Here is a 26,850-nt window from a genome sequence, read left to right as displayed (position 1 = left end):
GAGTCATATAACTGAACAGCCTAAGCTCAAGAACGGGGCAAAAATATTTTAGACACTCTTTAGGCATGAAAGGTAGCATGAAAATTAAACACGTCATTTGAAAACACCGTATTTTTCGTCCCATAGGACGCACCTAGTTTTATGGGGGGGAAATAAAGGAAAAAATGTTTTCCTTTATTCCCCCCCCAAAAAAAACCAGGCCGGGGAAACCAAACCAGGTCGGGGAACAGCGGTATGGCGGCGCTGCGCCTCCCCGCTGTCCCCCGAGCTTGTGGGGCTGGCGCTGGGGAGAAGCACGCTTCTCCAAAGCGCCAGCCTCCAAACCAGGTTGGGGAACAGCGGTATGGCGGCGCTGCGCCTCCCTGCTGTCCCCCAGGCTTGTGGGGCTGGCCGATGTCTGCCCGAAGCACGGGGCGCTCTGCTTCAGCGCGCCCCGTGCAGCAGGCTGCTATCCGCAGCGTGGGGAGCCCTGCGGGAACTCCCGCGGGCTCCCCAGGCTTGCTGATAGCTTCCTGAAGCCTGGGGAGCGAGAGGGGTTGGTGCGCACCAACCCCTCTCGCTCTCCAAGCTTCAGCGAAAGCCTGTATTCGCCCCATAGGACGCACACAGATTTCCCCTTCATTTTTGGAGGGGAAAAAGTGCGTCCTATAGGGCGAAAAATACAGTAAATCTTAATATTCTTGATCCCTTAACTAAAAGGTGCATTGGTAAAAGCTTCAAAGAAAAACAGGATGCAGGTTGCTAAGACTGAAATGGTTCAGAGTTGGACAGCTGAAACAATAAGTTGCACAATATTGAGATGTGCAGTTGCATAAAGAGCGAGTGTGCAGTCTCTAGATGTTCATAAGTCAGCTTTGCACATTGTGGAGTTATTCATCCCAATAGTCAGGAGCCGATTAAAAAACAGCCAACAAAAAGACAAGAACTTTGAATGCATATTCTATTAGGCAACAGAATATATGATCAGATAACTAATCCATTTTTGGAAGTGCATAAATTCTTTAAATATATAAATACACATCTGGATTCCAAGTTCCCTTTTCTGAAAACAGCTGCTATTCCGAGTGCATTTAACAAGTGGCTAGCAAATCCAATTTACACATCTTCTGGGCTGTACCAAACACACTACAAGTAGGGGCAGAAATAAATGTATTGCAGATTTAAAGGCTAACCATTTACCAATCCTTACAAAAATATACTGCAGGGTTGTTGTAAACCACTCAGACTGAGCTGCAGTATTAACTACCGTATTTTTCGCTCTATAGGACACACATTTTCCCTTCTAAAAAGTAAGGGGAAATGTGTGTGCATCTTATGGAGCGACTGCAGGCTGTGCGGCTAAGCCCAAAGCCAGAACAGGGAGACGGAGCGCAGCACAGCACTCTGTCTCGCTGTTCTAGCTTGGGGGTGGCTGCCCTGCAGAGACTTCAAAGGCTGTCCCCGAAGCCAGAACAACAAGAGGCTATCCGAGAAGCCAGATCCTTCTTGCTGTTCTGGCTTCTGGGGTTCAGAATTTTTTTCTTCTTGTTTCCTCCCCCCCAAACTAGGTGTGTCTTATCGTCCGGTGCGTCCTATAGAGCGAAAAATACGGTATATAGTGCAGGGCTGTTGTAAAGCACTCTCTCCTATCCAAAGCTTCTTCAAACCAGTAATATAATAAACTTTACATGCTTTGAAATTTACAGTAGTAGGATTCTAATTTAAAGGGTTTCATTCTAATTAAGAAAGTGAGAAGGAACAGAGCTCTTTGTGGCTATCTCTTGCACAGTTATTTTGGTTGGGGTGGATAACAAATCCCAAAGCTGCTTTAAAATCTTGGATTTCTCCGTTATTTTTATGGGCAGCTCTCACCTCTGCCCCGGAAACATTTTAAAATAGCTTCAGTATGAAGCAGGAAGTGGCCTATGCAGTCCGATTTTGTCTTTATACTTCATAGCTAGAGTCTCTTCCTTCTTTTCCATGCACTAACTTCCACGCCCCTCCAACCTGGTTTTCTATGATTAATTCCCTGGGTGGAGGTGCTACTGCTTTGTCTACATAAATATAGACATTCTCCTTAGAGATCATAAATAGAATGCAAGATAAGCCATGACAGGCAATACATGCTGAAGTCAATATTGTCCAGCATCATCAGCTTCTCTTTACCTGGCAAGAAGGCTCTAGCTGGTTTTTAAAACATTTTGGTACTCTGCAAACACCCACACCCAGAGAGAGAGAAAGAAAATCCTTGACATAATCCAAGCTGCAAAGCAGCAGGAAATCAGCCAAATATAGATGCAGCAAAGACTAAACTTTGCATAGCAGTGAACTGTTTATTGTGGGAAAATGTTGAGTGTTTACAGTTAATAGTATCTACTCCAGGGGATGTGAAATTCCCTACACTTAGTTTAGCTTTCATAGATGAAATGACATTACTTCACAAGTAGCTGAGATTCAACACGCAACAGTAAGTTCAAAAACACTGTACTTTTATCATAAGGTCTTTCTGCAACTAGAATTATAAAACACCAGAAATGCAAAACTGATGAAACATATCCTTTCACCCACCATTTAACTTGGGTAATGCCAACCAGGTGTTTAGCTAATAATGGAAACTATCTTGAATATGTAACCCTGGCTATCAGTAATCCCTGGTAATGTCATTGGTTTTGACCAGGGGTAGGCAACCTAAGGCCTGTGGGCCAGATGCGGCCCAATTGCCTTCTCAATCTGGCCCGTTGACGGTCTGGGAATCAGCGTGTTTTTACATGAGTAGAATGTGTGCTTTTATTTAAAATGCATCTCTGGATTATTTGTGGGGCATAGGAATTCATTCATTTCCCTCCAAAAAATATAGTCCAGCCCACCACATGGTGGTACCACTGTATTTGGCTTAGAACAAGGAGCCCTGGGTTGAGTAGTCTGCTCAACCATGAAGCTCACTGGGTGACCTTGGGCTAGGATCACTCTCTAAGCCTAAAAAATTGTAATGATATTGTAGAGAAAATAAAATGAGAGCAGGAGAAACCATATGTGCCTTCATGGAAGTAGCATATAATCTTAAAATGTACCCAAGGTCAATGGAGCTGCCATATTGCTTGCAATGCTCCACAGTTCACACTCCATTAGAAACTAACATAAAATGTGTCCTGACAAGAGTTGTCTGACAACATAGTTATCCCAGGGATTTTCCCCAAGCACCACCTTGCTCCCATTTAATGAATGCAACTTAACCTTGGAATTTTCCCTGCAGTACATACAAAACTGAAAATAGAACTTTCCCCCCAGGATAACTTTGAGCTCATCTGAGGCTTATGATACTTTTGTGCAAGCTATCTCTGAAGGACCTGACCCCCCCCCCCAAAAAAATACAATATACTAGATACTAGGAAACTTTATCCAAATTTGTTTCCTATTTAGTCTTTGTTCCAGTATAAATTAACATGGAGATAACTAAACCAACAAACCCAAACACCAAATTTTAATAGCGCTGCACAATGATAATTGTATTTTTATAACAATTATTTGGGATAGTCAAATCATTTTTAATGTCCTTCAGTTAACGCCAAAGCAGAATGAAACTATAAACAAGTAAAACCAGTATGGAACTGGCCGGAAGGGCAAGTTCAAGTATCTGCTTTCATTACTTTGGCAAGTAAAAGCATTGTTTCTGCTTTCTTCCCCCGTCAAATTGGAAGCATGGCACCATTTCTTTTAAAAGTAGCTTCTTACAACATCTTCCATAACTCTAAACTCTGCAATTTTCAATGTATTCTGGCAAGAAACAAGGGATATTTTCCTGACGATTATTCAGCTTCACCACACTTGGTACACAACAGCACCATATGGAACTTTACATACCGGTACCTGTCACAAGTCATTCATTAGCTGTTAAATTTGGAATACAAGATTAACTGGCACCTGCTTAATGTGGGAGATTATCAGCCAAACCTAACTAATACCACAGAGCTGTAGGCAAATACTCAGACCACAGAAATACAATGGTAAGGAGGGCTCTGTGGAGAAGGGGCATTTCCTCTCTCTTCTCTCTATTCCTTTGACCAGCATTGGATGCAGTCATGCCTCAGCTTTAGGTATATGCCTGAGGCTGGTTATACTGTAAATATAAGCATTTTGCCTGCATAGCTTTTACTGTTGCCTTTGCATGATTATAAATCTTATTCTTACACTTACTTTATAAGTTGCTGTCCGATTCTTTTTTAAGTGGGGTAATAAAGGGAGAACCAGCTTCATGACTAGACTTGCTCTAAACAAGGTTTTACAGCCCAATACCCAAATGCTTCAATTTTGCTGCTAAGGATAGGACTTTTAGAACTCTTCAACCCATACACATGGGGGCCTGGAGGGATAAACTGCAATTAATATAACCTTTCCTACCTATTAAAACCCACCTCACGCTTAACACTCTCTCAGTGCAAATGTTTTCCTATGCACAGTCAAACCAGTTGGCTCACTACCTGCCTAATCAGGAAGCAGCAATATGCACAAAATCCCAATTCTCCCTTCACAAAGGTAATCTAGAAGACGCACAAGTCACAGGCTTGCAGTTACTACACATTGCTGTACACATAAATCTATACCATGAGCCTTTGAGCAAAAATACATACAGCCTCTGTCTGAGAAGAGATGGAAAATCCTACAGTGCACTTACATCAGCAGCTGTTATCTGAAACCATCTATTCCCCTATTACTCTTTGATTCCGTACGTAGTTAATAGTTTGTTGCAAGTTACCGTATTTTTCGCTCTATAGGACGCACTTTTTCCCCTTCAAAAATGAAGGGGAAATGTGTGTGCGTCCTATGGAGCGAAGACGCCATAGCCCCGCAACCCTCTCCCGGCTGGAGAGGTGACGCGCGGCTATGGCAGGAGCCTCTATAGCCGCACGTCACCTCCCCAGCCGGGAGAGGGTCGCGGGGGGCTGCTTTAGCCCCGCGCGCGCTCTCCCGGCTGGAGAGGTGACGCGCGGCTATGGCAGGAGCCTCTACAGCCCCGCGTCACCTCTGCCAAAGACAATTCCCTGCCAAAGACAACCTTCTCTCCTCAATTCACTAAACTCCCTCAGCACACCTGTCTACCTAATGATAAGCTCCTCAGGCATTTTTTAAAAAGCAGGAAATGCTTTCAACACTCCACTCTCACACCATTCTTCATTGGCTCTGTCATACACTTCCAAATATCAGCTTTTGGGGGTAGTGAGCACATTTGGGAACCTGAAAAATCCTCAAGGACATTGCAACAACAGGAAGAGCATCTCCCTTCAAGAATGGGGGCGGGACTGGGACTTATTTTGAATTTTAAAGCCTAATTGCAGCAGGGGAAGAGCACTGTAGCCAACAGAAGGCTTTTTTTCAAGCCAAGCTGTAGCATAGGTGACATTTTTGGCAGGAGGAGCACAGCTGGTTAAGGCGTTAGCTTATTTTCTTCACACCTCTCTACGCCACAAAAAGCCCCCTTTGCCACAATTAGGCTTGAAAAAATGCCTACAAAGCTTCTTTCAAACCTAATTGCAACCAAGCAATTCTGAGAGGGAGTCCACAGAATTACATCTGCCTTACACCTAGTGATGTGAGGTGAGAATATTCAGAAATCCTATCCCAACCACACCTACATAGCACCACCCATCTCTGACCAAGCTACTGTTTAAAAGGGGAAGGGCGGAAGAGAAAATTTTAATTAGGTTTTTTGTCCTACATGCAATCATATTTAGTACAATCAAGAATGCAGTTTTGCAGATAGATTTGATTTGTAATGGCAGAGGTCATCACAGGCAGAGAGCAGGTTTAATTCCCATCAGAGGTGCACACCTTTTCTATATATTCCCCTTATAGTAATTAATGGCTGCTATTCACTCTTATGGGAAATAGAAAATTGCTATTTTTACAATGATGGCAAAGTCTGGCCGACTTCCTCTTGACAGTGGAAATATAAAGCCCACTGAGTGCATTGCACTAGACAAGGCTTCCTTCCTCACCTACTTTTGTCACAGCAACAGGTGCTTTACTGTAACTACAAATCAATATACTACACGCATATAGAAGTCCTTTCCTCACAATGCTACTTTAGCCTGCACCCAACTCAGATTTAAGGAGCTTGGAGGGAGCAAAGCAGGAAACATCCCTTAAGGAACAAAATGCAAGACTATCCCATGCAGGCTTGAGTCACACCACTTCACCAAAGTTAAACTGTTCTGACATACCTTGGCAGCATTCAGAAAATGCAAACTTAAAATTGACCTTATTTCATCCCAAGTATATAAAGGCTGACATATTTTAAAATGAAGAGTTACAGGGAGAAACTAGCCTCTCTGTATCAACAAAGAATATTTGGACAGTAAGGCTACAACCCTTTAAGCAGCCTTACCTGGAAGTAGGTCCCAGTGAGCTCAGGGGAGCTTGGTACTGAGTAAACACATAGTTAGGCAGGGCCTTACTTCGACCACAGTAGGAAAGCTGGTATCAAGCTAATGGTTAAATATGAAGCTTCAACAGGGGCACTTCACCAACCCAATGTATTTTTTAAAACCCATTATTATTATTCAACGACTACACTTGTTTTTGTTGGAAACACACCAACATGAGCATAGATATGACCAGCTACTATCAAGATGTAAAATATTTCATGGTTTCAATGCTTTTAGTTTTGTGCAGTTAAAAAATATATATCAAAACCCCCAGTAATTTAACATCATCAAAAACTAAATTTATCCTTTTTATTCTCTTCCCATTTTCTCCTCCTCCCACTGCTGTTACCTTCTCCCCCCCCCCCCTTCCCATCGAGTAAGCTTTTAAGCTCCTGCGGCAGGGACTTTCACTGTACAAAGCACCACACATGCTGACAAATTCTCCTCCTTGCACACTTGGTGACTGCCCCACCCTCCTCCCCTCAACGCAAAACAGTGGGGAGGGATTGTGAGAGTGAAAGCACACCACTGACCGAACTTCACAGCAGGTACACTAACCTACAAACAGGAAAAAGCAATGTATTGTTATCCTAAAAAGCAAAAGTCTTGAGGCGTCACCAACACAAGGTTTATTATCATGGTTAGACTTCTGTGGAAGCCTCGTCCTGCTGATAACGCCAAGGTCGCGGGTTCAATCCCCAAATGGGCCACATGCCTACTTCTCCATTGCAGGGGGTTGGACTAGATGACCCTGGGGGGGGGAGGAACCCTTCCAACGCTATAGTTCTATGGTTGTTTTTTATATAAAAAAAACTTCACTTGTGAGGGGCACATACTCTGCAAATAAAGCAGGGACCACCGACCCAACTTCGCAGCACCTGAAAGAAGCAACTCTTCTAAGAGACCTGAAGATTAATCTGTCATGGGTTTCGAGACCCAAGACTGAGAAAAACGCCAGTCTAAGTTTTTGTGGAATAAATAAGGAGGTCTATTAAAAATAGTAATAACGGAAGATAAGCATTTAAAAAATATTAATAGTGTTATTAAAAGTGCACTTTGTCAGGGTGTGTGTGTATATATGTATATATATATATATATATATATAGGGGGCGAGGTGGGCCGGCGTGGGAATGGGGTCCTCCAGAGATATTTACAAATATATATATATATACACACACATGCACACACCTTGAGAGTGTCTGCTCCTGACAAAGCGCACTTTTAATAACGCTATTAATACTTTTTCAATCCTTATTTTCCGTTATTATTATTTTTAATAGACGTCCTTATTTATTCCACAAAAGCTTAGACCGGCGTTTGTTTCTCCATCTCGGGTCTTCTATATATATTTGTAAATAGCCCTGGAGGACCCCATTCCCACGCCGGCCCACCTCGCCGCCTTCTCCTCCTCACTCCCTCCTCGTCCCGCGCGCCGCCAGCCAGCCAGCCCCACCCGCGCGCCCTCCCTTCCTCTCAGACCAACCGCCTCGCCTGGTCCCCTCAGTGCCCGACCTACCTCCGGGCTGATATAGGAGACGAAGGAGGGCTTGGCCGGCCTGGCCCCCGCGCCGCCCCCCGCGCCCAGCATGTCTGGCCCCCGCGAACTCCCGGCAGCGGCGGCGCAGCCAGGGCTCCGGCCGGTGCCGGCGGGCGAGGGCGGCGTCGGCAGCTCCTCCCAGGAGGACTCCGCGGCGTCGTCGTCGTCCTCCAGCGCCGCCCTGCTTCGCCTCACGTAGTTAATCCCTCCCATCGCAGCGAGCGGCAAGAGCCCACAGTCCCGGCGGCGGCGCACGTGAGCCTCTCCCCCCGCCCTATTAATGCACGAGCTCCGCCCAGCCATCCGCGCCGCCATTGGGCCGGCAGGAGGTCGATCTCAGGAATAGGTCCCGCCTATTCGCCCCGCCCTTTCTCGCTCGCTTTGCAGGGAATGGTCGTTCACATAAAAAAAGGGGTGGGGAAAAGTGTCATGAGACCAATCACAATATTTATTAGATAAATAAAAAAATCCGAGGGCTGAACGACAGATACGTTACCCAATCAGCAAATGACTGACGGAACGGCTTAAAAGGAGAGGTGATTTCCTTGTCCCCCTCCCCCCCACCGCCTGGAAATCTGAGCTGTATTAACTGTAGTGCCGCCGCACGCAAATCTAGTTTATCATAATGCAAATTTAAGTTGCACGGTTTGTAAAGTTGTGTGCGACTATAAAATTTCCAGGAACCCAAAACCAAAATCAGATGCAAAGTGTTTGTTTTAAATTGTTATGGGAAATGTTAGTATCCTTCTGCCTTGGGCAAACCACACTGGAGTGCTGTGACCAGTTCTGGGCGCTACGAATGATGAAGGATATTGACAAGGTGGGGCGTGTGCAGAGGAAGGCAGCCAAAATGATCGAGAGTCTGGAAGCCAAGCCTTAGGAGGAATGTTTGAAGGAGCTGGGCATGTTTAGCTTGGAAAAGAGGAGACTGAGAAGAGATATAATGGCCATCTTCAAATATCTGAAGGGCTGTCACATAGAGAGGATGGAGCAAACTTTAGTTGAGATTCCTGCATCGCAGGGGGTTGTACTAGATGACCCTTGTGGTCCCTTGTAACTCTCCCTTTTCAGGCTGGCCAACCAACATCTATGGGAAGCCCACAAACACATTGTGAGTGCAAAAGCATTCTCGCCACTTGTGAACACCAGCAGGGGAGGTAGAATAGCCTTATGGTGCAATAAGGGTGCAATAAGGATGCAAATCAAAGCAATAAGAACAAAACCACACACACAAACAAACACACACAACAACAACTACTACATTCCTGTTTAATGATATCTATACTGCTCTTCCATACAAGTATTTCCAGGGTTGTTTGCAATAACTAATGAACACTTTACAATAATAAAACTGAGGAAATAATGTCCCGTCCCCACCCCCCACCCCGTGCGCGCGCACACACCCACCCCCGCTGCTGTAAAGTGCCAGTTGAAAAAATTATGTAAAGCACTCAGAAGGGGGCCTCTTTAAGATTTTAATGCTGTGTGTTGACAGGTTGATAATTGCAGGTGCTCATTCAACTACTCAGGTTGTAAGATTCTTGGGCTGCAACTGCCATCAGCTGGGCTTCCAGCTAGTATGGCCAATAATTATGGAAAGCTGTAGTTCAACAATACCTCAAAGGTCAAAGTTTCTCCATCCCTAATCTAGGGGGTTAATGGTAAGTAAATCAATTCTGCTTTGAAACAGAAGTCTTCTAGCCCAGGTGAGATGTGTTTGTAACACCTGGTCCCAATTAATAGCTCAGCAGCTGATTAATTTTGAATTAATTGCCCCAGCTGTTTAGAAGGTTGTTTGAGAGACTTTCAGCTGTTTGGGAGTGGATAGGATGTGTAAGATGTTTTCACTTTTAATTAGAAATACAAAGACTGAATGTCACCCTGTTGGCAAAGAGCCTTTGTAAAACAAATTATCAATTTATGCAAAAGAACGAATGTTTGCTACCACAACCTTCTCTCACTTTCTCTCTCCCTACTTCTCTTTTTCCCCAACCTTATGCCATCTATAACAATGTCTCTCATTGATGGCCAGATGATGGGAATTGTAGTTCAACAACATTTGGGGGAACAAAGGTTTTCCACGCCTGCTTTATATACTTAACTCTAGCAGGGAATTTGTATGCCAGACGTTGGAAGAGTTAAAAAAGAAACCAACCAAGAAAGAGCCAATTAGGAAGTTATGGGAACAGGAAGAAATACTTATAAAGTAAGAACAATCATGGGAAAAAAGAAGACATATAACAGAAGTTTTAAATAATTTGGTCCCTTGAGTGATTTCATGATGCCCAATATATTAAGGGAAAGCTGGGTGTTTCATGTAGTTTATTAAATGGTATTATCAAACATGATACTGCCTGTCTCTGCTGGCAGTACAAACAGTGGTTCAGGATTTGTTGGGAGGAGACATTTGTGTTGGATAACAATCTGATCCTAAGTAGCACTAGGAAGAATAACAGAAATCATAAATCTTAAGCTGAGTCACGAGTACCAAGAGCTCAGTCCTGGAATGTGTGCAGTAATACACCTGAATGTATGCAAAATGCCTTTCCCTCCAACAGGTAAAGCTTTTGCATCACAGAACATGACCCTGATAAGACTTGCACCATAGTGCCTCTTATCAAGCAGTACATAATAGCACTGTAATATTATCAGATGTCCAGCCTTTGTTTCCTGAACAGCAGCCATTATGTCTGAAATTGACTTATTAAACTGGCAAGTAAGTCAAGTCAAAGTTTTACTCAGGTAGGATTACTTAAAACAGATGAGGTCTGGTTAACGAGAAATTTCTCCAGCAGTTAAAAAATGTTTATCACCTTGAAAATCTTGTTCTCATTCTACTGGAATCTGGAAACAGCGTACTTAAAACTTAGGCTACAGTCCTGTACCCTTACCTGGAGGTGAACCCAGAGTATACCAGAGAACATCTCCTCTAGAATATACAAAGCACAGAATAGTCTCCATTTCGCAGGAAGATGCAGTAGTTAACACCTTGATAGTCCATCACCTAACCTCCGAAAGGTTTCAGTCTCCCCACCTGGATCAGAAATAATTTCAATGATCACTGCCCAACTGTCCTTTGTCCTCCAAAGTCCCTCAGCTGACCATCTATTCTGCAACATGAGACCACAAGTTTTTGTAAGCAGATGCAACAGTATAGGTTCTTTGCATTTTCTTGAAGCAACATTTGGCCTCCTCTTGTTTGTTCCGTCTTTTTCATCATAAACTAGGCTGTTGCAGTCTTGGGTATGTTCCCTCAGTTGACATCCCCCCCCCAATGCCTAAAATGATTTGGTTCATGCTATGGGGGGGGTGACAGAGTAAAAACAAGCTACATTGGGCTCAGGGGACAGCCAGGTAGGCTGGGTGCTTTCAGCCTCCCCTCCTAAGTATTTGCCTCAGATTCATAAAAATGCTCCCATCTGGGGGTAGAGGGAGCCCAAGCAGGAGTGGTGACAACCTACTTAAGTGCCTTTGGCACAACTGGCCTACCCAGACTGGTAGTCATGGGAAGGAATGCAAGGCCCATTAAGCACAATAGGACTTCCCCCCAAATTGTCATGTAGAAGATTGCACTGTTAATTCTTGCTCGGGTTACCAACACTGTCTTAAATGATGGGCCAATGTTTAGCATACTCTGTTAAAAATAAACAGAACTTTGGCCTAAAATCCAAATGCTGTGCATAAAAACACACTACAACCTGCATGTATTATTATAGTGCATGAATGTTGGAAAAAATCATTTAAAGATGTTCTTCCACTGTCACAATGCTGAAGCAGCAGCACACAGGATAATGTGAAGGCTGAAAAGAGAAATGTGAAGACATGGAAATATGTGACCACAGATTTTTTTTTTTGGGGGGGGGGGGAAAGAGTAGCAACATGCTATGTGGCCTAAGATAGAAAAATGCCCCATGATTAGAAAAGGGGTGCGCTTCTAAAAACATCCCAGTCCCCTTACACTCAGATCACAACCAGCAGCATTTGAAGTCTCTGTGCTACCAAAACTGACTACGTCCAGGTACTCTCACAACAATCTGCTAGCAAATATGATGCATCAAATCTTAAATGAGAATAAAATTTAATAATTTAGGTATACAGTGGTACCTTGGGTTAAGAAGTTAATTCGTTCTGGATATCCGTTCTTAACCTGAAACTGTTCTTAACCTGAGGTACCACTTTAGCTAATGGGGCTTCCTGCTGCTGCCGCACGATTTCTGTTCTCATCCTGAAGCAAAGTTCTTAACCCGAGGTACTATTTCTGGGTTAGCGGAGTCTGTAACCTGAAGCGTCTGTGACCCGAGGTACCACTGTAGTCATAATGGCTCAAAAGATTCAGCTTTGATAATTCCCCCTTTGTACAATATATTGCACTTACGTGTCTGTTAATGAATGTTAAGAATTTAGAACAAATACAGCCTGAAGGCTTTGCAATTATCAAAAATTGAAGAGCGCCAGAACATGGCAGTCTCTGATTAAATCAGGCAACCATTTACAATTTCCTATTTCTCAAGAAATTTTAAGAACACTGGGCAACATAAATATCACGTGGGTGCCCACTTACTGCAACCTCCTCTACAGTCTGGTCTGGAGGGTCTCCCTCAACCCTACAGAATCATATTTTATATGTTGGAAGGGACCTCAAGGGCCATATAGTTTAACCCCTTGCAATGCAGGAATCTCAACGAAAGCATCCATGACAGATGGCCATCCAACCTCTGCTTAAAAACCTCCAAAGAAGGAAAGTCCACCACCTCACAAGGGAGTCTGTTCCACTGTTGAACAGCACCTACTGTCAAAGTTCTTCCTGATGTTTAGTCAGAATCTCCTTTCTTGTAATTGGTTCGGATGGATGAATCTGTAGCAGATTTGGGGGGAGGAAGGGAGGAAAGGGAAGCTGCCACTGTGGAAATCTATTCCATTGGCGGATGGACACCACTGGTTGCCAGTGTTAAATCTATGTGCTGAAAACTAGCATAATCCACTCAGAAAGACAAAGCAAAGTGCATGTTCTCAGTGTATAATGAACGTTAAGTCATTTAATAGATTTTAGTTTTATTTGCAGACTCCACTGTAGTGTTGTAACAAATCACATCTGTGTACCAGAGCATACATCAACAGCCAGATGTAGACCTGAATTACAGCACTGCTATAATATTTAGTTGTTTGAAGGAGACATAAGCATACACTATGGCCACAAATAATTTTCTGCTATTTTCTTTTACAACCTTCAAATTTCCAGAAATATTGGTATCTACGTTCAGGTTGTAGACCTAAAATGAAAGTTACTGAATAATTTGGTAAGGAAATAGCAAAAGGAGCAATCTCACAGGCACTGATATAGCAAACAATTATTTTAATTCAGAGCTACCATACTGATAAGCTCTCTGAAAACAAGTAGCCAGCTCTTTCCCAAAGGGAAAAATGCCCTCTTAATGTTTTCGGCAAAATTTCAGAAATTTATTTTTTGGCCTTGCTATATCAAAGTCAATCATACAAAGACCTAGGCATGAAACCTAAATTGATACTTTTTTAAAGCCCTTCTATTAAAAACAAAGTCATGCAATTTTTAAAATCAATTATGCAGTTGCTAAAATTGCAGCAAATCCAAACTGTGTATGTTCAGCATTTATACTGCTAATGCATAACTAACAACAAACCTGATTAGAGTAACACAAATCTGTCTTAAGTACACCATTATATCACTAAAGAGACAAATGCCATGGATTTGGCGGAAACATTTAATTGAAAGCACTTAAATAGCAGGATAAGTTTGTGTTAACGCTTCACATTTAGGAGAAATAATATTGCAGACCCACTTTACAAAAAGTGTTCTTCTATAAAATATTAAGTGAAGGACTGTATTTACCATTTTCTAATACAAAGCAACTTACAGCTTGCGTCAATGGTAACTTAAAATTCTAAATAAAAGAGCAAAATACACAAAGCAACTGAAGCACAAAACACTGTATTAAATACAGTGGAATTTAAGTATACGTTGTACTACTTAACGTAAAGAAGCGAAAACAAGAATCATACATTAGAAGTTAGAAACTAAACAATGAGGGGTCCGCTAGAAGTCAGAATAGTTTCCATTTGTGATCTCTTTCTACCATAATTAGTCTGCACATCCTAAAAAAAATGGTGTGAATGCCACACAAAAAGTAATTTTTCTAACTTTTTTGGATGTATTTAACAGACATTGAGAAAAAAATCAGAGAACAAATGGCCTCTGTTAACACCAAACACAGTTTTCTTTTCTTTTTTTTAAAAGTTATCATAATCTTTCTTGTCTTTCTTCCCCTCAGCTTCAAAGCCATCAACTCCATCACTGTCCCTTCTCCTTTTACGATTGTTGTGAATATTGAAGCGCTGGTTCATCTGGGGCAAGGGATCCATTCCTAAAACTTTGTGTATTTGACGGAATGCAAGGAGTCTCAATGCAAACTGTGGAGGAGGAAAAAGGTTATCAGAATTATTCAAACTTCCAAAAATAGATGAATGTTCATTTTAGTAAGACACTTTCAAGACCATACGTATGAGTATTTAAAACTCTTCTATATATACACCATACAGCTTTACCAAATTTTTGTTAATGATATAGCTTCTGAAAGTTTACTGAAAACAAAATGTTAGTTGTATAGTGAAGCAAAATTGGTCCCTGTGTAGAATATGTTGCAAAATGCTGTATTTCCTCTGCCTTCAGAAGTGAAACTATCTAGAAGAGTGATGGGAACTTCTGCCTCATGGGCCAAATTTGGCCTATCAAACCATTGTCATCCAGCTGCCCCACAGGTGGCTCACATGTGACACTGGTTGTTGGGCAGGTAAAAACATGGCTGCATACTGCAGTTGGAAAGGACTGAAGCACAGAGTTCAATCCTGCTTGGTTTGTGTGTGTAAACCAGATCAGGTGTGTTGGTGCACCCAAATCCTACAGGAAGCAGGAATGAATTTGTTGTGCATCAGCTGATGCATGGGGAGTTGAATCCTGCTTGATAACTATCTCCCCCCAACCAAGCACCTGTTAATGTTGGTTTGCAGGGTGCGGAGAGATAGATCTGTCCCACTGGCCAAAAAGGTTCTCCAACCCTGGTCTATAACATGGGTTGAGCTTTTTCCATATGTCACCCTGAATTGTACCTCCCACTATCCCACTAGCCACTATCAATATTGCTCCTGATTTTTATCATTACTTCAACCAGTTTTTAAAAATAGTGAATTTGGTATTATTTTTGATATAGCATTTCCTTTTTCTTCACATCCTTTAAGATGAAAAGCAGTAATTTGTAAAATTGGTAAAAGACCCTGGTAACTCTTCCTCCGCTCCAACAGGGACTAGGGAGGTGGGCTGTGCTGGTTACTGGGCGGGAGTATAATTTTTGTTTCTGTTACTGTGCTGCCAGCGTTGTTATAACTGCTATGGTGGAGGGGCTCACACACACACATAGAGAGAGGCAGAGAGAGAGAGAGAGAGAGAGAGAGAGAGAGAGAGAGAGAGAGAGAAATGTTAATATGATTCCCATTCCCCCTTTTCTATTTCATGATATATTTTTGTGTATGTTCTTCAATGTAAGTTGCCTGGAGACCTGTTAAGTGCCTAGTATGTTTAATACAAAATTAAAATTGAAAACTGAATTAAACTACAGCATATAGGCAGCAAATTCATTTTTCAGATCATGGTTCTTTTTCTTTTTTGGAGTTTGTGTATCACATATTCACTATATTAACTATTTTATGAGAACTTTTCATTACCTGTGCACTTGAAGTAATGTCTTCTCGTTGCTGATCTGTCATTAAAGCAAGTGTATCAAAAGGATCTTTTTCACAGGGATCCAAAAGGCCAGGGCCACCTATAAACAAAAAAGTAAACTTTATTTTCTTTTTCTTTTTACTAATTTCATGAAGATAGTATTATTTCATTCTTCCTATACTGTAACAAAATAATGTGTAAAGTAGACAAACCAATCAGTTTAACACAGTATTTCAAGTGTGGACTATGACTGCTACTTGCCTTTAAGGATAATTCCTGAAGATATACACTCAAACACTCTTCTTAAGGCATCTCCCGGGCTTTGTGGTCCAGTAGCACTGCTAATTGCCTTCTCTACTAATAATTCCATTGCCTAAATAAAACAAAGAGATGTAACAATAAACCACTATCCACACTTTAATTTAAAACACGAAATGTAGAATGCCATCAGCTGGTAAGTAGCACATGATAACTTTATGAGCAATGGATGTCTGTTAACAGTCTTAAAACTTTGCAGCTCAGAAAATATAAGCAAGTTTAAACCAATACAGCAACTGTTGACACCTGCAGAAAGCCTTTTAATAAAAAAAAAGGAGTTGCCTATATCAATTCACACTGCCATGTTTCTCTCAGTGGAGGCCACGATAGAGTCTAATGTTGTTGTTTTTTCATTAAAAATATGCTTAAGCTATAAATGAACAAAGGAAATGAATGCAGGCTGGAATCAGATGCAATATTGGCATGAAAATGGGGTCCTGCTGCATAAAAGAGTTGTGCTGCAAAAATATGAAAAAGGCTTGGACTGTGAGTTGCCCCTCTGCAGATTTTCACTAATTTCCCCTTTCCCACGTATTCTCCAATGCCCCGTGCCATTCCAGAGAGCCCCCTGATCCTCCATAACAGATGGTGGGGGCAAGGGGCTGGAGAGGGAAATTGGTGAACATTGCCTCCCTTGTGCCAACAGGAGCATCAACCAAGTTCCATTCACAAGAAATTAGAATCCAAGCCAAAGGCAAAACACACAAATGTTTGCATACAGTTTCAATAGTCAGGGGTATATATGTGATTATCAGATACCACCACCTAGCCTTGGTAATACAAAACAAAACTACAAATCTGCACACTGCAGAGAACTCAGAGGAGTCTCTTAGCCCATACTGGGTGCATATGCAGAGAACTTGGGGGGAAAGAAATGACTGTCTCTCACTTCATACCAGACTTTGAAGATGCTCAGAAAAAACAAGCAAGAAACTCACAGCTTCCGAGGATCTCTGAAGCCTACTGAGAAATAAGGGGCTTATCCCCTCCTCTCCTAAGACTTCTGCACATACCAGGGGCCTTGGGAGTAGCTCAGGGGTTACCATAAAGAATGATCATATCCAAGGCTTGCAAGAATCTGTGGAGCCCTATCAGTAACATGGGCTGGATTCAACTTGGAATCCCTTTAGTACAAGAGTGCTTTCCCTCCATAATCTGCTCTGCAGGGTCAGGAGAACCCCCCAGAAGAGCAAATGGCTGTGGAGGAGGAGATCGTTCCACCTGGACAGCTGAAATGCTTGTTGCTGACGGAATGCCTCTCATAGCAGAACCCTGAATTCCACAGGTGAAGGGCCTGTGTTGTGCATTAGATGCAGAGCTTACAGGGACATCTTCTGTAGAGCCCACACTCCTTGCAAATTTTCATAAATAAAAGGAATGCAAGAGTCATTAGAAAGATCCGGCTCCCCTCAAATTCTTCAAAATTAATACTTATTTTGTGCACTGTTTTGTAATTGCCCCTGAAGGACAGCATTAGCAATTTAAAATATGTTGGCTATATCCAATAGTTGGGTAAGCAAAGGGAAGCTTGCTTAACCAACTTGTTTAATAATTTACAAGCATTTCTATACTGCCAACATTAAGAACAAAATATAACATTATTATTATTATTATTACAAGTGCAAAATCAATACAGCTATTTACCCAGGAATTCCTGGGTGAACAAATAAGTTTTAAGCAGGCACCTAAATGACAATATTGTAGGCACCTGCCTGATGTTCACTGGGAGTACATTAAAAAAGTGCAGATACTGCCATACTGAAGATTGACAGATGATGAACCACAGGAGAATATAGCAGTGCTAAGAGTGTCTCTTGTGAAAATCCAAGTGACTAGGCTTAGGGTACCCAAGGTATCATATTTTCCCCTGCCTCTTGCTGAATGTCCCATAAACTGCATCTAGAGGGTAAAGGACTCTTCATAAAAAGTGGGGGCACTAGAGGAGGGAGGAATTACCCTAAATCAGGCAGAAATATTTTGCGTCAGTGGGATCTCTGCATATAAAAAGGGAAATATACTTCTTTAGCCCAAATGCCTTAAAAAGACAGAATCAAAATTACGGGAAATACAGATTTACGTAATCAACATGTGTGTCTTGTATAAGCACAAGGAGCTCTTTGGACTGAAGCTGTGAGGCATCACAGCGGCCAGCAAATAAATCCAGCTGCTTAAGTGAAGTATAAAATTCCAAAGTTGCAAGGATATTCAAAAGAATTTCATGCATAATTCTGAGAACACAGAGAATCGGCAATTAAATGTTTGATTGGTTTTTTAATCATTTTTATTGATACTTTAATATTTCTTGTAAATCACTTATAAGTTTCACAACAATCAAATGGTATGTAAACCTTGTTTAAAAAATGAGAATGAGGCCTTCTGGTTCAGAAGCTCTCTCACACGTTTGCCTTATATCATGGTTCTTTGGAGGAAAATGTGTTTCAAAATGTTTTGCTTTGCCCTGTCCTGATATTATGGATACCCTCACTTCTGAAACAAATGAATGCCTTCAAATAAATTTAAGGAAATGAGACCAGAAATCTCTATTGTCATTTTGGTGTCTGTTGAATATTTCCCTCTTTCAACAAGGCTACTAAGCAGATTATTGTCCTAGTCAGTATCTGTATTGGTTTTGCAACTGTTTTTATGTATGAAATTGTTTTATTGCATTGTGAAATAACTTAAGAGATGCTTCATAGGAAACTATTCATACATGAAACAAACAAAAGGGAAGTACTTACCCAGCTTGGAAAGTCAGACCAAGTGGGAACTCTCTGACAGAGATCACGAAGAATACGTATGATAATGACACACGACTGCAGACCATTAGCTCTAGCCTTGAGGGCAATACAAAATCAAGTTAATCAATCCCAGCACCAATAGAATATAGGCCTCTTAGAGAAGCTAAAACACCACTGTTCAATGGAAGCTCAGACACAGAAAAGAAACAAGCCACATGAAACATTCCAGGAGCTGCCATTTACAGAAGCATTTTATGCCAAGGTTAGTAATTGAGAAGTCAAGGTGCACAGGTTATACAAGACTAATATCCCTTGAATTCCTGCACACTTTGGTTCATTCGTACAGAAAATACAATTACCTTCCTATAATAGAAATACAGGAGTAAAGAGCTAACAAGTAGAGAGACTGAAAGGCTATGGGAATCTGTTTGGTTTCTCTGTCGTACCTTTGCTGGAGTGCAAAGTCACCAAACCAAATAGTTTCTCACCTTTCATTCCCTACACTTAATAAGCTTCAAGAAATAAAGGGTAAAAGTCTTACATCTAACACACAAAGCTTTAAACACACATTCTGTTATTTAAAGCAAAGTTACTCTGCAGCCTTATGGAACACATTACCAATACAAAACATACGATTTCCCCCAGCGAGTCAAGCTTTCAACTTCGCTATCTCAGTGGCCAGAAAAACAAGTTGACGTCAAATTGGCAAGAACGGCATAAAGCAGTTCTTCTATACAGATCTTCCAAGATGAATTAATTTCCCCCATGTCATTTAATTTTATATATGAGTACACATAATAGATATATATACACATATTTACTATGGGCAACCTTTAGTTTTCCGCATAGTTTAACATCCAACCGAACAACTGAACTACTCTCTCTCATAAGGCTACAAGAAGAAAGTAAAATGATGTTCCGAACCTGGAACCACTTAGCGTGGCGTAGAGCAGCCAGAGCGTCAAGGCATTTTTGCCTGTCCAAGACGTCCGGTGGGTCTTTCACCATACCCGAGGTTACATCTAAAATGGATTGAATTGGCAAAATGCAGTGAGGAATGGGTGTTTGACCAGGTGAGCAAGACACTTCCTTAAATTAGCTTCCATGTCACACGTGCCATTTATATTGCAATCCCTATCTCCAATGTATTCGTATTCAGTAGTAATAATCCCTTAATCTGTATGTGGTCATTGAGCCCAATACAAAAAGTAATCAAGAGCATAATGCAAGGTTAGCTCTCAATCTTATTTTTTTTATGTCCATCTATTTGTGAAAAAAAATCCTCTGGAAAAATAAATTTCCCCTAAAATTAAAATGTTGAAGGAAGAATGGTTGGACACAGTGCACCAGCACAGGAAACACAAGACAGAAGGAACACAAAAATCCACTTGAATGAAGCAAAAGTTACAACAAACTCTGAGCAAAATCTATTGTGAAGTTCTTCTGTGTGGGCCCCACTGAACTGAATGGGCATTTCTGTTAAGTTCCCATCCATTTTAATGGTGCTTGTGCAGAATAACTTCGCAGTGGATTGTGCCCTGTGTTTGTTGGGACAACCTAAAATGGCCGCATGCTACCTTAGTCTTAGTCCTAGTTAATGGGTCAAAATTCTTCCTGAGCAGTCAAGACCCATGATGTACTAGGATACCTCCCATTAAGGTAAGGTAAAACTATACTTATAGAAACAATCCAGATTTTTTGGTTTTATGGAGTCTGAAGGGATGTGAAATACTTTGTAAAATTCAAGTCAAGAGCACCTGTACATTTTTGTATTTCTTAAACCCTCTAGGCTCCTATTGCACCAAGGTGCATGCTGTGTATATCCATCCCAATTTCATCCAGGGGTATACCAGAAGAAAACAAGAAAGAGGGGTCTTAAGAGAAGGAAGTAGAGGAAAAATCAAAACCAGGAAAAGCAGAAGCAACAGCAGTGATAGAAAGAACAACACTGCATCTGGTAAATTCTTATTTTCCAAACAAGGCTTCTGTGTCAGTTATAATTACTGTTCCTAAATATGTTGTAACTGCCTGCTGAGCAGCCAAGAGTATTTCTAGATATTTTTTAATTTTCTGCTAATACAAAATTGCTGTTAAAATAAATGTTGAATGCAACCAGACTTTGCCTGGATTATTTAGCAGATGGGACATTAAAATGTAGTCTAATTTAAGCAAACATACTCATAACAGCAAATCAAAGACTCATGGAACACACCAACTAGGAAAAGAACGCAAACCAAGATATTAACAGATTTGGCTTGAAGGTCAGCCATCAATGAAGAGAAACAGGTCAGGAGAATGCAAGCCAGAATTTATATAAATGACACTTCCGCTGTGCACAGAATTATTTCAATTTCATTTAGTATGCTATGCCTGAATTGTACACCTCTCATAGGAAATTCATTTGTTTATGCTTATATTAATATTTTACCAGTGGGATATAAAAGTCTTAAAACATTTTAGCAATGGGATTTATGCCATTTTAACATGGTGAATTTTATGGGCTATACAGATACAGTGAAGTGAAAAATGAGTCACATTAGTGAGAGATTTCAAAGCAAATGAAAGAAGACATTAGGATTATAGATGTATCAAGTGAAAGGAGAGAAAATTTAAGGGAAAAGAGTCAACTGAGGCCAAAGTCAGCAGTACGATTTGATAATTGACACATTTAAAGTTCAGTTCACAGTTCTGACAAAATAGGGAGAGTTTATTCTACTTTATATAGCTTGTGGGAGCAAGCTTTGTTTCATAAAAACTATTTATACTCTCCTAAAAAATACTTGCAAGAAAATAGCGTTAATGACTCAGTTTAATTATCACTGAAGTCCTGGATTATTATTATTTAAATAATGGTATTAAAACACTTGTATTTCGAAGCACTGCTTTTTTAAAAAAAATATGATGCAATGATCCAGAGACCCATATACAACTGACAAGCAAGATTGTGGGTGATCCAGCTCTATTAAGCTGAGATTTGTCATTGACCTCAGTGGGAGATAGAGTGTACCCATTGCGAATCAACCTTGAAGCCATCAGAAGATGCTGAAGCAGCTATAGAAATTGAGAACTTATCTGGGCTGGATATCCATTTAAAAGACTTTCCTATATGTGGATTTTTGCATAAAGACTCCAAGTGGATTAACCCCTTAAAAACTGGTCCTAAAATTAAATGAATCAGAATTCAAGTGTGCCCTCTTAGCTTCAACCATAGTTTTTTTTTTTAAACTGCAGATTATTTTTCTTGTATTCTAAAAATAAGGGGTTAATCTTCAATAAGACATGCTGTGTCCACACTATTTCGTTATTAAAAAGTTAACAGGTATGACATGCGCTTTCAATTCCAGGTGTGAATTAAGTATTACCCAGTCAACTGTTTCAAAGCTAGTGTGAACACTGCTTAATTCTAGAGAAGAGAGAGACAAAGACAAGAAGGGAAAAAAAGACAAAACACAAAAGTAACAGTAAATGCTAGGACTATGCAACCAAACCCCCTCAAAAATATGGCAGGTGTGACATTGAGCTTTAGAAAACCTTGGTCAAAAATCCTTCCGATGTCTTGGCAGCAATCCCTGACAGGATTCAATTGTCTCTGCTAGAAGGCTTTGGACCGGGGCTAATAAGCTAAGGATAAAAAACATAAACATATACACTTTGCTGAAGAAATACATTCCGCAGCATGGGTTACAGAATCTTTATATCCAGAGCAAATTCTGTAAATTTAACTGTTAAGTGCACAAAACTGTAAAGAAACAAAATCCTACATGGTTAACAGTTTTGTGTTTACCTTCCCCTTCCCCTTCAGTTTGCAACTGAATAGGATTACATAAGATGTTATTCAACCAGCAAATGAAATACATCTACTTAAAATTGGGTTCTTCCAGCAAAGCCTTCCTTGCCACCTGAATTCAACTCCCAAAAGCCAGCTAGATTCCATCAACCAAGTTAAGACACCGAGCATTAAGAGCTGCAGTTAAGAGTATACTTTTTTTTGCAGCACATAAACAATGATCTTTATAAAAGTCTTGTTTACTGCAATTTGCAGTTAAACCACATATTTCAGAGGTAAACTTTTTCACATTTTCATTTTAAGCTGCTCAGTGTCTTGAAGAAATGATTCAAAAATTTTAAAAGCTTTGCTTTCCTCTATTAATATTATCAAACTTAGTATTATCAAACTTAGAATGGCAACTCTAATTAATGTTTGGGTCAGACAAAAAAATTGAGCTTTATTTCCTTTTGAAGTCAGATCATGAAATTAACTGGCACAGTGAAATGGCATCAAGATCGTGTTCAAAATAGTTGTGCAATTTTCTATCCAAATCTTTACGGGTTGCATATAACCAAATGTGATGTCTGACATTCATTCTGTTGTTTGGTAAAGATGAATAAATAAACAGAACTCAGGGCAATCAAGCAAAGTTATCTATGATTATTTCAGAATTTAAAAGCCAATGGTATTATGTAAATTTAAGCAGTGTTTTAAAAACCAGGAAGAAAAATCCTATGTACATTAATATTCAAGCTTTGTTTTTTTAAGAAAGCTTGCTTCTAGAATAGTTATACTTTTAAAAAATAACATAAGCAATTATTCAAATATTGAAAGCATAATGCTAAGAATTCATTCCACAGCTGTATGTACACAAGCACACTCACTCTACACTAACAAGAACTTAAATAGAGCCTTACTTCCTATGCTTATGTATTCTTAGCCAGCAATACCACTGTGCCTGCAAAAAGTTTATTTTGACCAACACAAGACAAAAGAAAAGAAAGTTCATTTTATCTGACCTCTAAATAGAGCCAACATATTGCAGACATTAAATTATCATGCTTGCTGGCTTAAAAACATTTGTAGCTTTCAAAGAATTATAGAAGAGACCCTAAAGCAACACTGCTGGCACCAGTAGGATCGCACAGGTCATAAATACATATTGAGTTTTAAAGTTCCAACATCTACTTAACTGAACTCAGCTATCACTCTTTACTATAAACACACTGCAAATGTACTGCTTAATTAAGACACTCCAACCTCAATATTAGGAGCTCTTTGTCTTGCACTCCAGTCCAGAAACCAACCTCAAAAAACTGGAAAAAAATACACATCTTGCTCCAAACAAAGCCAGAATCACTTTGAACTTAAAAATTAACTAAGTGCCATATAAGTCAAGGTTAAGACTGATCCAGTTTCAAACATACAATATAATTTCCTGGTGTAGTTTCTCCCTTAGGGAGGAAGCCTTCTTGATTATCAACTTGCAGGTATTTGAGTCATAAACATTAACTTTTTCCAAAGAAAGACAGGTTTGCACATTTAAAAAAAACACCTACATTTTCCAGAAATCTGAGGTTGTTGGTTGCAGTGAATAAGTCTAAAATAGGTTTTGGAAAAACACACAAGACTGCTTGATTTATGAATTGCCATTAAATGTGTATCACATGCCAGCATGTTGCCTTCCAGGATTTAATGCCGTTTATGACAGAATGAATAAGCCAATTAAAATAGAGCATTTTTTAACAGATTCCGAACCTCCATCCCTCATGTTCTCTTCCCGAATCACTGGTGATGTCAACGTGATGGTCACTTGCATTTTAGGTTCCACACAGGAATTCAAAATGATGGATGCTTCTTGTCCTGCACACTTTATTTCATATTTCTCAGGACTTATTACCTAAAGAATGCAAATAAGAAGCTAAATGTTTTCACACAAAAAGGGACTAGTCCAAAATACCCGGAGGTTCATCACAAGTTGCTTGGGAGTTTAGCCAAGGTACCTTGTACTGTACCTTGACTAAATCATGAATTCATACATTAAAGGATAGTAAGATGTGAGAGAGAACTAGCTTACTTGAGTCTGTAACAAAGTTACAGTATCCTGGAGGGAAGGAGCAGGTGGCCATTATAAGGTTAAGGCCTTCCCATTGTATATTGGAAGGTTTTAGGATGGGAGAAAGAAAAAATAAAGTTCTGCTTCCCCACTGTGCATAATCCACCCTGCTCCCTGAATGAATATAGCAAAAGTGGGCTAACATTCCTTTCTGGGTAGCCTGGGGGTGTGCCCATTCCAGTTGTGAGAGGACCCAGAGAGAAAAATGGGTCGAGTAACAGGTGCATTTTTTACCTAATTAGCAGGCTAGTTTCTAGACGTACTTTCACACCACTCTCCATTCTCCTTCCAGGCAAGCAAGAAGCACTAGAAGAGTTCAAAGGCACATTCCAACTAATCCAGAATGCAGCAGCTAGACTGGTGACTGGCCGCCGAGACCATATAACACCGGTCTTGAAAGACCTACATTGGCGCCCGCCCTGTGGAATGCCCTCCCATCAGATGTCAAGGAAATAAACAACTATCTGGCTTTTAGAAGACATCTGAAGGCAGCCCTGTTTAGGGAAGTTTTTAATGCTCGATGTTTCATCGTGTTTTTAATATTCTGTTGGGAGCCGTCCAGAGTGGCTGGGAAAACCCAGCCAGATGGGCAAGGTATAAATAATAAATTTTTTTATTATTACCCTCAAGGGGTGTGAGAAGTAGGGCTAGTGAGGCATGTGGCCCAGGGGAGAGTCCTCAGAGCCAGAGCGGCCTGGAGGGCTTCCTTCAGCCCCCAGGCCTGAGGTCGCTGCACCTGCTATACAACATTAAAATGCTCAAGTTTGGGGTTGGCAGCCAATCTCCTACCAGTGTTCTTTAGCACTATATAACACAATGTGGAGTTTTAAGGAGATTGGGAAGAGAGGTGTTCTTTTCTTTCCGTCTTCCCCATCCTCAAGGAGTACTAAGGTAAAGGTAAAGGTACCCCTGCCCGTACGGGCCCATCGTGTCCGACTCTAGGGTTGTGCGCCCATCTCACTTAAGAGGCCGGGGCCAGCGCTGTCCGGAGACACTTCCGGGTCACGTGGCCAGCGTGACGAAGCTGCTCTGGCGAGCCGGCACCAGCGAAGCACACGGAAACGCCGTTTAGCTTCCCGCTACAAAGCGGTACCTATTTATCTACTTGCACTTAGGGGTGCTTTTGAACTGCTAGGTGGGCAGGAGCTGGGACCGAAAGACGGGAGCTCACCCCGCCGCGGGGGTTCGAACTGCCGACCATACGATTGGCAAGTCCTAGGCACTGAGGTTTTACCCACAGTGCCACCCGCGTCCCTAAGGAGTACTACAAGGCTCTTATTCCAGCCTTCCTACAGCCGTGAAGAGGCTAGGAGCATTCCTATTACAGGATGGCAGTGCAGCTATGCATTGCAGGCTGAGCACCTATACCTGTATTTAGAAAATAGCTCATTACTAGTCCACCTACTTGAAAGTAAATTACGACAGAGGAAATTTGACTGGCAGAGCCCCAGTTCAATCTTTTATGAAAAATACCAAATGTTTTCAAGACCATACATACGGCAAGTTGTTTGGGCAGATTTTCAGCAATGCGACTCAGCAATGTCTTAGTAGGTTTCTCAGCACACAGCAAGACAAGGTTGACATTTCGGTCTCCTCGGAGCAGCAAACCCTTCGCCAACACTCCCACTCGTAAGACTCCTTTCAAAGCCCTGCGTAAAAATGAAGTCTTGGTGAGAAGCAGGTGTTTCAAGGGCCAAAGCACTCAAAGAAAACAAGTCTAATGCAGGGAGAGCCCTTCACGTGCAACACACTACCCTAAACCCCCGTGAGGACGGTGTGCATTCTGTCATTCTCTACGTACATCATAGTGTACATTTTAACTCTATGCGGAAAGCACAAAGTTTTGAAAAAAAGATCCAGACAGTAAAGAGGTGCAATGAAAAGTTTGGCATTTCTCACACTGGGTGGAGTTCTGGGCTAGTCCTTCTCTACCCTAAACGGCCTCGGTCCAGTATATCTGAAGGAGCGTCTCCACCCCCGTCGTTCTGCCCGGACGCTGAGGTCCAGCACCGAGGGCCTTCTGGCGGTTCCCTCACTGCGAGAAGCCAAGTTACAGGGAACCAGGCAGAGGGCGTTCTCGGTAGTGGCACCCTCCCTGTGGAATGCCCTCCCACCAGATGTCAAAGAGAACAACAACTACCAGACTTTTAGAAGACATCTGAAGGCAGCCCTGTTTAGGGAAGCTTTTAATGTTTGATCTATTACAGTATTTTAATTATTA

General features: G+C 41.2%; 2 protein-coding genes and 1 long non-coding RNA gene across 5 annotated transcripts in view; 1 reads left to right on the top strand and 2 right to left on the bottom strand.

Annotated features, from left to right (window-relative positions):
* The window catches only part of MTMR12 (myotubularin related protein 12), a 38,850-nt gene extending 30,582 nt beyond the window's left edge, over positions 1 to 8,268 (bottom strand). The window contains exon 1 of the mRNA XM_081212766.1: positions 7,918 to 8,268. Within this exon, the coding sequence (XP_081068892.1) occupies positions 7,918 to 8,253 (336 nt within the window). The 5' untranslated portion in view covers positions 8,254 to 8,268. The remainder of the gene's footprint in view (positions 1 to 7,917) is intronic.
* Positions 8,269 to 12,973: 4,705 nt separating this feature from the next.
* Positions 12,974 to 26,850, bottom strand: part of ZFR (zinc finger RNA binding protein) — a 33,733-nt gene continuing 19,856 nt past the window's right edge. The window contains exons 14-20 of one of the 2 annotated variants that reach the window (XM_081212743.1): positions 26,128 to 26,278; positions 24,272 to 24,413; positions 19,669 to 19,766; positions 18,745 to 18,840; positions 15,950 to 16,061; positions 15,691 to 15,788; positions 12,974 to 14,382 (exon numbers count right to left, since the gene is read on the bottom strand). In XM_081212743.1, coding sequence (XP_081068869.1) covers positions 14,203 to 14,382; positions 15,691 to 15,788; positions 15,950 to 16,061; positions 18,745 to 18,840; positions 19,669 to 19,766; positions 24,272 to 24,413; positions 26,128 to 26,278 — 877 coding nt within the window. In that variant the 3' untranslated portion in view covers positions 12,974 to 14,202. Of the gene's footprint in view, positions 14,383 to 15,690; positions 15,789 to 15,949; positions 16,062 to 18,744; positions 18,841 to 19,668; positions 19,767 to 24,271; positions 24,414 to 26,127; positions 26,279 to 26,850 lie in introns of those variants that run through there. The other variant, XR_014012853.1, reaches the window with a different exon arrangement.
* On the top strand, positions 14,268 to 21,630 carry LOC308597410. 2 transcript variants are annotated; one of them, XR_014012952.1, is made up of 2 exons: positions 14,268 to 14,400; positions 20,534 to 21,630. It is a non-coding gene; the product is annotated as an uncharacterized lncRNA (long non-coding RNA). The 2 variants fall into 2 exon arrangements; XR_014012953.1 differs by lacking the exon at positions 14,268 to 14,400 and adding an exon at positions 19,688 to 19,817.

The sequence above is a fragment of the Podarcis bocagei genome (genome assembly GCF_964188305.1).
Source record: "Podarcis bocagei genome assembly, chromosome: 11".
Classification (NCBI taxonomy): Eukaryota; Metazoa; Chordata; class Lepidosauria; order Squamata; family Lacertidae; genus Podarcis; species Podarcis bocagei.
The sequence above is the reverse complement of the archived record's forward strand: the minus strand, read 5'-3'. Positions and strand labels throughout refer to the sequence as shown.